Source organism: Triticum urartu, chromosome 2, assembly GCF_003073215.2.
Source record: "Triticum urartu cultivar G1812 chromosome 2, Tu2.1, whole genome shotgun sequence".
Lineage (NCBI taxonomy): Eukaryota > Viridiplantae > Streptophyta > Magnoliopsida > Poales > Poaceae > Triticum > Triticum urartu.
Genome location: NC_053023.1, coordinates 509,055,710 through 509,066,533, shown reverse-complemented (window position 1 = coordinate 509,066,533; position 10,824 = coordinate 509,055,710). Strand labels below are relative to the sequence as shown.

The 10,824-nt window shown below is 52.0% G+C and overlaps 1 protein-coding gene across 1 annotated transcript; it reads left to right on the top strand.

Moving 5' to 3' along the window:
- The first annotated feature begins 4,829 nt into the window (after positions 1–4,829).
- LOC125538317 (zinc-finger homeodomain protein 8-like) lies at positions 4,830–6,117 on the top strand. Its single transcript, XM_048701580.1, has one exon. It carries the CDS (start codon positions 5,005–5,007, stop codon positions 5,890–5,892), a length of 888 nt encoding a protein of 295 aa, XP_048557537.1. The 5' UTR covers positions 4,830–5,004; the 3' UTR covers positions 5,893–6,117.
- Positions 6,118–10,824: the final 4,707 nt, after the last annotated feature.

The following is a 10,824-nucleotide window of genomic DNA, read 5'->3' as shown; positions in this document are numbered from 1 at the left end:
TTCTTTATATTTTTATTTTTCTTTTTCTTAGCTATAGCGCTGCCCAGGATAAAACGCGCTACTGCTAACTTTTTTTTCTTTTTTCTTTCTTTTTTTCTTTTTCTTTTTATGTTTCTTAGCTATAGCGCTGCCCAGGCCAAAACGCGCTACTGCTAATTTTTCTATTTTTTTATTTTTCTTGCATTTCATTTTCCACAACTTATTAGTTCCTTTTTCTTTTCATTTCATTTTGCAAAACTTCCTTTCTTTTTCTTTTTCTTTTTCTTTCATTTGCACTTTTCTTTTTCTTATCTTTCTTTTGCATTTTTCTTTTTCTTCCTTTTGCACTTTGGGGATTAGTTTGTCAGCTTGGGCGACGACGACGCTTCAGACTGATCTTCTTCCCTCTTTTGTTCGTTGTCGAATAATTGAGCCCATGGTCGTGACTTTTCCTTCTCCAGGGATTACGATCTTTCGTAGGTAATGTAGTCTTCATTATTCTTTTGACATATGTTTCGTCGTCATCAGCATCATCTTCCCTCATCGGATCACCGTACTGGTCATAGTCTTCCTCGTTGGCGACTCCATCCATTCCGGCGATGCTCCTTTTGCTTCTCCTCACGACAACACGGCTGGGATTGATCGAATCAGTTATGAAGAAACATTGTGTCACGTGTTTAGCATGTACTCATGGCTAATTTTTGGCAATGGCGCTAACGGTACCGCTATCGGAGTCGGGTATACACATGGTAGTGAAATGTCGGTTTTCTCTGTGTACATTCTTAGCCCATCTGACATGGAACATCGTTGCGCTATGCAATCCAGAGTAGTTAAGCTCCCATATCTCTTCGACCCTTCCGTGATATCTTTCAATTACATTCCCAGTCATGGCTCCCATCGTCACCCCTGAGTTTTGGTCATCACGGTTTATATCTTTCTCCTCTGTGTAGAACGTGTATCCGTTGATATCGTATGCTTGATAAGTCGTGAGGTTGGTCGAGGGGCCATGTGCTAAGGCGTATATGAGTGTTCTGTTCGGACAACCCTCTTCCGGGGGATTAGCCAGAACTCGCTCTTTGAACCAACACACGAAAGTGGAGTTGTGCTCTCTAATAACTTCAGCGTCCGTCCTGTGCACCCCACGGTCACGGTACTTCTTTGTGGTGGTCTCTTTGTGCAGTGTCACGAAATCTTCTAGCACATCTAGGTGTTGTAGCACTACTAAGTTTGCCCTGTCAAGGTCGTTTTATCGGCCCGAGCGTAACACATTCACATCCCTATGACCGTTGGTGTGACCTTCGCCTTCGAGCCTTCCAAAGTGCTTGTTGACGGGCAAACCAACAACAAGGTCTTTGGTCAGATAACTCTCACAGAAAGAGATGCACTCTTTGGTCAGATATCCCTGGGCTATGCTTCCATCTGGACGGGACATGTTACGAATGAATCCTTTGATGACCCCATTCATCCTCTCGAACGGCATCATGCTATGCAGGAATGTCGACCCTAGGTCGATGATGTCGTCCATGATGTGGACACATAGATGCACCATGACATCAAAGAACACGGGTGGGAAGTACATCTCTAGCTCATTCAGTATGACAACGATCTCTTCCTGTAGCCTATGGAGTTGCTTCACACTGATCGACTTTCGAGAGATAAAATCAAAAAAGTGGCATAGGTCAGTAAGCGTCTCAGGCACATGCGTGTCCATAATCCCTCTAAGTGCAACCGGGAGTAACTGCGTCATCATCACATGACAGTCGTGAGACTTCATCCCACTGAACCTTTTTTTCTTAGTGTCCAGATATCTCCTTATCTTCCCATAGTATCCGGAACTAACTTTGATTCCGGCAAGGCACTTGAACAATTGATCGACCTCCTACGGATCTAAGGTGAAGCAAGAGGGGGGGCAATATTGTTCTTCCTTCTTGTTTACTTTTTTGCCCCTATCTTCCGTCTTTTCTCCGTCTCGGTCTCCTCTGACGACCTTTTACCGGGCATTTGGAGATCTTTCCTGATTTTCAAAAATTCCAGGTCTTTTCTTGCCTTCGACCCATCCTTGGTCCTAAAACATTCTTTGCATTTTCGACACGGACATAAAACATCCTTCAGTCTTTTTTCATACATGTCATCCACAGCGGATTGCCAGTATATTTCCACCATCCTTCCATTGACCCTCATGACACCTGCGCGCGGAGCAAATATTATAACCACGTATATATGCATGCATGTATCAAATTCATACAAAAATTCGGCATGACCTTCCCTAAACATAGGACATATTGAGTTTGCCCGAAATTCGCCGAAACAAAAATGAATCGACATTTCGGCAAAACATAGGCAACTCATGTCACTCACATGCCACACACAATTCGGTATATTCGTATCGCACATAGTTTCGGTCCTAATAGCAAACACACATATTTCCATTCTTGCACAACTCTTTTTTTTCTCACGTATTTGTCGAGAGGAATATCGAGCACCTTCTTATAATTAGCTAGTAGCTCTAGATAGAGCTATGAGAGGGAGGAGGGAGGGCATTAATGAAGGGGGTGGTGGAGGGGCAAAGAAGAGAAGGGGAGAAGGGGCAAAAGAAAGGAAGAGGAAGGAGGGAGGGCATTAATGGAGGGGGTGGTGGAGGGGAAAAGAAGAGAAGGGGAGGAGGGGAAAAACAAGGAAGAGAAAGGAGGGAGGGCATTAATGGAGGGGGGAGGGGCAAAGAAGAGGGGGAAGCATTGAAGGACAAGTAAGTGCAAGAGGGAGGGGGAGAAAGAAAGGGGGAGGAAGAAGAAGGGGGGGAAAGGTGGCAGATATTTTGGCTGGCGACCATAGCAGTAGCGCCGGGCACCAAAATGTGTGCTAGCCAAAATATCTACTGGTACATAAAACTAGCTATAGCGCTTGCCCAAAAAACACACTACTGGTAAAAGATTGCACATAGAAGAAGTAGCAGTAGCGTTTCTTAGTGGCCCCACGCTACTGCTATTTTCTTAACAGTAGCGCTTGTTAGGGTACCAACGCTGCTACTATTTTTTGGCCGGGGGGTGTGGTGTGGCTAACTTACCAATAGTGTGCCCTCTAGAAACCAACGATGCTGCTAAGTTGTACCAGTAGCGCGGTTTGTAACACACGCTACTGCTAATTATCAGTAGCGTGGGCTCCAAAACACACGCTACTGATAAACTTATATGTATAAGCCTTTTCCTAGTAGTGACCATAATGTTAATCTGGAGGATTTGGACGTTACGGTCGGACATGGCGCATGATAAAGTTGTACCGAATCCAGCGGTGACGGTCGACTACCTTCAAAGTTATATGCACTCGCTACACTTGGCTAGAAAATACTCTACAAAGGAGATCATCAAGGGGAAGATGCCCAGTGCAGTATGAAGATCCGGTCAGGCCACGCGGTGAGGTGGTGCTGATGCCATGGCCGCGACCGACGGCTGGCCAAGCTGCATTATCAGTCGATGGGGCGTGTTCGTCTACGGATGGATCAGCGGCAGCGGGTATGGTACCAAGAAGACATGATGGTAGTGTCATCTTTGCGGCCTACAGGTGTATTTTTAACTGCAATGATGCGTTGGAGACGGAACTATATGCAATAATGCAAGGAATGGCATTAGCAATTGAGCACCGTAATCTTCCTATCATCGTTCAATCCGACTCTTCACAAACTCTTTTGGCCTTGATGGGTGAAAGTCTCTACCGTTCGGTATATGGTCATTTAGTTGCTGAGATTCATCATCTTATGGATGAAAAAGAGTTTACTTCTTTGAAAATTAAGTGAGAACAGAATAGGGTAGTATATCGTTTGGCTATGTATAGGCGTACAGAGAGTACTACAGCTTGGGCAGGGCCCTCCTTGTATCAAGGAGCTTTTGCCACTTAATTGTAACCCTATGAATATGAAATAAAACTCTTTTACCATCGAAAAAAAGAAAGAACTTGTCATTTTCCACAACGTAAACTTGTGTTTGTTTGCACACTTATCAGCTGCCGTTCGCGAGATACAGTACTGTTAGTGTGACAATAACCTACTAACATGGCCACCGAAGTTCGAGAAATCCACGCTGACATTTGAGTCCCGTGACGTGCCATATTTTCTGTGCCGTGTAATTAAATCAGCTGCAAAGATTGTGATCTAATTGACAGAGAGTAACAAGATTGGAGCTAGAACCCCCTGGCAACAGGACCGGGCAGGCAAACACGGGGCACAGAAGATCAGGTAAGATGCCGTACCCCACGGCCGCTTGGGTGGCAGTTAGCCCATACCTCATCTCCCCGTCCGATCGCATCAGGGCCGTCCGTCCGCGGAGGTCCCATCATCATCTGACGCCGAGGAGTACACCACGGCACCCTCACGTGGCGGGCCCGAGCGGTTACTGTTGTGGTAACAATGGCATCCGGCCCCAATGCCGGGTCGACACGTTGCCGCTGTTATCACCCTTCGTCGAGTCCCGTCTCACGTGGCGCCTGCAGGCACCCCTTCCCGCTTCCACGTGGCACCTACAAAGGATAGCCTCAGTCTCTGAGTAAATTGGTTAACAGATGACCATGCGACAAGCGTGGTAAAAGCAATCTCAAATTGACAAAAATTGGTTAACAGATGAGCTTCACTTACTGTACGACGTAAAAATAAATTTTTTTGCTGGTAGACGTAAAAATATTGCTTTTACTATGTGTAGGTACTGCCAGTACTTCTTTGCAGTGCCTATAGTCAAATTAATTTATTCTCATTCTGTATCAGGGCCAAAGTCGTCGCATTAATTAACGAAGTAATTTATGCTTCACACCTGATGGGTGACGGTGGTCCGCGCGCAGATAAAACCCCCTAGCTCCTCCCTTCCTTGCTTGGCCGGTGGTCGCTTCTACCGCTGCTGCGAAAGCGATACGCCTTCCTTTCCTTCTTCTGGCGAGGGAGCGAGCGAGAGTGGCCACGCGCGAGTGGGTGGGTGAGCGAGCGAGCGAGCGCGTGAGTGGTGGTGGTGGTGGGACGGGAGCGAGCTCTCCTCTCGTGCGGACATGATGGATCACCTGAGCCTGGTGCCCTACGAGGGAGGCAGCGGCGCCGGGGGCGACGCCGGGGCCAAGTACAAGGAGTGCATGCGCAACCACGCCGCCGCCATGGGCGGCCAGGCCTTCGACGGCTGCGGGGAGTACATGCCGGCCTCGCCCGACTCGCTCAAGTGCGCCGCCTGCGGCTGCCACCGCAGCTTCCACCGCCGCGCGGGTAGCCTCGCGGGCGGGGCCTGCCCGGCGCCCTTCTTCTTCAGCCCGCCCCCGCCGCCGCCCCCGCACCATCACCCGCCGCCGCACCACCCCGTGCTGCAGGGCTTCCTCCCGTCGGCGCCCCCGCGGCCGCCCCAGCTCGCGCTGCCGTACCACGCCGTGCCCGCCGCGTGGCACCACGCCCTGCTGGACCCCGCGCGCGCCGGCTCGGAGACGCCTCCCCGGGCGGACGACTGCAGCCCCGGGTGCGGGAGCGGGAGCTTCTCGAGGAAGCGGCATCGGACCAAGTTCACCCCGGAGCAGAAGGAGAGGATGCGCGCCTTCGCCGAGAAGCAGGGGTGGCGCATCAACCGCGACGACGGCGGCGCCCTCGAGCGCTTCTGCCTCGAGATCGGCGTCAAGCGGAACGTCCTCAAGGTCTGGATGCACAACCACAAGCACCAGCTCGCCTCGCCCACCTCCGTCGCGGCCGGTATGGGCATGGGCATGGGGATGGGCATCGGCATCAACCCAGGAGCCCTCGGCACCGGCACTGGGACCGGCGCTGACGCTGGCGTTGGCGTTGGCGGTGGCGTTGGAGCGGGCACCGGCGACGGCGACGGCGACGACGACGACACGGACGACGACTCGCCTCCACGCGCCGCCGTCTCTTCGCCCTCCCCCTCCCCCATCAGCGTCTAGCCGTGCTAGCGCTAGCTAATGAGTACCGAGTTCCTTTAATCCCCAGGGCTTTAGATTTAATTAATGCAGTGTCAGTCAGTTGTGAGCAAGCAGGTGGTGTAAACGACCCCCTGATCCCCCGCATGCCTCCCCCGCAGCGGCCGTGCCGTACATCGTGGTACCGGACCGAGGGCATATTTGTACCCCCACTCTAATTCTAGCTAGGCGCCGCTGTTTGTAGCTTCATTATCTTTCTTGTCTTGCTTTAATCCTAGTACTACTACCCGTGCTAGACTAGTGTAGTAGCTGCAGTGAGTGACTAATCATCGTACCCCTGTCAAGATTAATGCCGCATTAATTTGTCCCTGGACAGTAGAGTGCATCGGGATTTGTGCCTGGAAGCTTCTCTAAATTGCAGTTGCAGTGTTTTGGTTTGGTCTGGTCGCACTCGTGTGGCTTTAGGCCGGAGCGCCACCTCGTAATCGGCCGGCCTGCTCTCCAGCCAGCATCGCCTTGGCCGGTGGTGGCCTGAGATTTTTGTTCCCATTTGCGCCCTCCGGTCCGGCCGGCCGGGCCGAGTGGTAGGCCGCGCCGCGGTGGTGGAGCCGGCCGGAGCTTGGCCGAGCACGCCGCCCGGCTTGGCGCTCTACTGCTGCTGTTGCGTGGGGTCGAACGTTGCCCTTGTGTCCGTCCGTGCCGACTGAGTTGTCTCATCGGCTTGGGAGTGTGGTGTGTGATGATGGCGATTAGGCACGGTCCGTGGCTTTCGGTGCGGGGCAGGATCCGACACGATCTCTCCGCTCTCCCTTCTCCTCGTCCTCGGTGGGATTTGGCCTCTCGCGCCGCGTGGTTTTGCTGTCGCCTAAGCTTTGTGGCTCCGCCGTGTCGCCCGGATCTGGATCCAGCAATGCCCTGTGTTTAGGTGGCAGGAAACCGGCCCCTGTGTGCATGCAGTGCCCGGTTTGGCTAGGTTTGAGTACGAGCACGTACTCGTCTAGTCTTTCGCTGCTCGCCATTTGTGGCACGGTTGAGCGGGTCGTGCGCCGTGCACGCGGGGCGCCAACGCTCCGCTGGACTGATTGCACGAGCACACGAGCGCCGGCCAAGGCGCTAGGCGCTACTGAACCCAGCACCGGGTCGCCCCGTGCTGCTGCATCGGCGTGGCGCGCGCACCGGCACGGCAACGACGCTGTCAAGAGCCCTGGCGTTGCCGCTCCACCAGCCAACAGCGCTGTTCCACTGTTTGTTTCAACTCGTCCCGTCTCGTCGCGTCAAGCACGACCGCATGAGTGCATCCCTCTTGTAGAGGCAGTGGCGTCTGACAGTGTGTTTGGGCACCCAGAGACGGCAATGGACTGTGTGCTACAGTGCTGCTCTGGTCTTCTCGTCAATATTTCGTGCTATTTTGTATTTGCTGTTTTCAGGTTGATCTCTACTAAATTCTTTTATTTATATTCTTTTAGGCCAACTACATCGCGCGACCACAAACGGACGTCCGTTTTGTTCAGATTCTATTCGTTTGGATAAGGCAATGGGGCCGTATTCGGGCGTGTCCTGCGATGCGGTGGCCGTGCACCCAGCGTGTGGCCGCATCCGTTTGCCCCATCCTATCCGCGTCTATTTTTAAAAAAGAGTAATGTTTCAAATGCCAAACCCTAGCTCATTAGGCCAGTTGCCCCAGTTCATCACGCCGGCAACAGAGCTGGCGGCCTACACGTCCATCGCCGGCAACTCAGCCAGCGGCCGGCAACACAGCCAGCCTCCAAAATGAATAGTTGTCCTCGCCGGCAACACAACCAGCGGCCGACAACACAACCGGCCTCCAAAATGAATGTTTTTCTCTCCAGCACACAGCCAGTGGCCCAGCGGACGGGCGGCACTCATGCCAACCTCCAAAAAGAACGGCCACGACCGATCGGACGACCTAGTTCAGGACGTCGGTGTCGAGCATCTCCTTCTGCCTGGCCTCGAACTAGGTGAGGGAGTCCTGGACTAAGGGGTCCTCGGGCGTCCGACCTGTTAGCCATGGGCCGGACTGATGGGCTGTGAAGATACGAAGACTGAAGACTACACCCGTGTCCGGATGGGACTCTTCTTGACGTGGAAGGCAAGCTTGGCGATTAAATATGTAGATTTCTTTCTTTGTAACCGACCTTGTGTAACCCTAGATCCTCCCGGTGTCTATATAAACCGAAGAACTTAGTCCGGAGGAGGAGACACATTATCATAACCATACAAGTTAGACCTCTAAGGTTTAGCCATTATGATCTCGTGGTAGATCAACTCTTTTAATACTCATATTCATCAAGATCAACCAAGCAGGACGTAGGATATTACCTCAATAGAGAGGGCCCGAACCTGGGTAAAATATTGTGTCCCCTATCTCCTGTTACCATCGACCTTAGATGCACAGTTCAGGACCCCTTACCCGAGATCCGCCGGTTTTGACACCGACATTGGTGCTTTCATTGAGAGTTTCACTTTGTCGTCATCAAGAGGTTTGATGGCTCCTTCAACCATCTACAACGATGTCGCTCAAAGGGGAATCTTCCTCCCCGAACAAATCTTCGTGTTCGGCGGCTTCGCTTTGCGGGCCAACTCGCTTGGCCATCTGGAGCAGATCGAAAGCTACGCCCCCAGCCATCAGGTCAGATTTGGGAGCTTGACATACGTTGCGGACATCCGTGGAGACTTGATCTTCGCCGGATTTGAGACCGCGGCTACCACTCCTGGTCACCCCGAGGGACATGACATAAATTTGTCATCGGACCGCATCCAGGAGACAGCTCCCATAACCGCTCTGACCTTAGATCCAGAGCAGACTGCGCCATCCAAGAACGGGAGGATCAACCCCACCACGGAGGCCACAGATTCCACGGCGTTGGAGCCGCACATACACTTGATCTCACACGATACCTGTGCCACCGGAACTCCGGACTCGTTTTCGACCGTAAGTTCCGAATCATGTGAACCCGCGGACGCCGAGCTTGATCGTTTATCGATTTTCAAATTCAGCGCCGCAGACATCTTCCAGCACTCGCCTTTGGGCGACATGCTAAACTCGTTAAAAAACCTGTCCTTGGCGGAGGACTCATAGCCGAACTATATCCGGTTCGAACTAGGGGCTGACGATGGAGAATTTTGCTCCCCACCCGCCACCCACTTCATAGCCATGGTCGAGGATTTAACCGACACACTTGATTACGACTCCGAGGACATCAACGGTATGAATGACGATGCCGGAGAAGAAGAGGCCCAGAACCCATCGTTCACCAGACGCTGGACGGCCACTTCCTCATATGATGTATACATGGTGGATGCACCAAAGGAGAACAGCGGCGATGACAAGGAAGATCCAGCTGAGGATAAACCTTCCGAAATACAATCCAAGCGGCGCGTCAGCGACGCCGCTCTAAGTCATGCCACAGTAAAGATAGCAACACCGGCACAGGAGAAGATAACACTGCAAAAGGTGCCGAAAACAATGAAGACCTCATTGAAACAACTAATGAAAAAGATGAACGGGAAGATGGGTAGGTTAGCCTTGGTAAACAGGCCACGCACGAAGACTCAGAGGACGGAAGTTATCTTCCTCTCTCTGAGGATGAGGTGAGCCTCGGCACCGACGATTTCATCGTGCCTGAGGAACCTCTTGAGCAGGAGCGCTTCAAGCGCCAGCTATTAGCCACTGCAAGGAGCCTGAAAAAGAAGAAGCAGCAGCTTCAAGCTGATCAAGATCTGCTCAATGATAAATGGACCGATGTCCTAACAGCCGAAGAATACGGCCTCAAGCGCCAACCAAAAGTTATCCAAAGCACAAATTGCTACCTCAGTTTGATGAGGAGGCGCTGGAATACACACCACCATCGTACAATGCGGCTGACCGACCACCACGTGGTCGGGACAAAATGGCAACTCACACCGAACACCAGCCCCCCCGCCTCATCGCACAGGTAGGGGTAAATTAGCCCATGGCCACACATATGACCTCTGGCAAAACCTGAACAATAAAGCAGGACATATCAGATCAATCTACGGATCTCGGGGATGTGCCTCGACACGCGACGACGGCCACCTATTCGGACGTGACAAACTTAGTCATGCGCGGGCTGAAAACCGCAGACGGACTCCATCAGAGCTACGTCGCGATACAGCCCGATATAGAGGCGCCACACACCCTCATTGCTTCACTGATGAGGCCATGGATCATGAATTCTCAAAAGGGTTCAAACCCGTGAATATAGAATCATAGGATGAACCACAGACCCCGCAGTGTGGATCGAAGACTTCATTCTCCATATTCATATGGCCCGCGGCGATGACCTCCACGCCGTCAAATACCTCCCTTTAAAACTCAAGGGGCCAGCTCGACACTGGTTAAACAGCCTGCCTGAAAATTCTATCGGCAGCTGGGAGGACTTGGAAAAAGCCTTCCTCGACAACTTCCAAGGTACATATGTCCGGCCACCAGACACCGATGACTTAAGCCACATAGTTCAACAACCTGGAGAGTCCGTGAGGAAATTCTGGACTAGGTTCTTAACTAAAAAGAACCAAATTGTCGATTGTCCGAATGCCGAAGCCCTAGCAGCCCTCAAACACAGCATCCACGATGAATGGCTCGCTCGCCACCTCGGCCAAGAAAAGTCAAAATCCATGGCGGCCCTCACGGCACTCATGACCCGCTTTTGTGCGGGCGATGACAGTTGGTTGGCCCGTAGCAAAAACAATGCAAGCGACGTTGGCACCCCTGAAGTTAAAAATAACAAAGACAAGTCTCGACGCAACAGATATAAGCGTCGAAATAACAGTGATAACGCCGAGGATACGGCGGTCAATGCCGGATTCAGTGGCTCTAAGTCCGGTCAGCGGAAGAAGCCGTTTCAAAAGAACAATGCAGGCCCATCCATCTTGGACCGCATACTTGATCGACTGTGCCAGATTCATGGCACC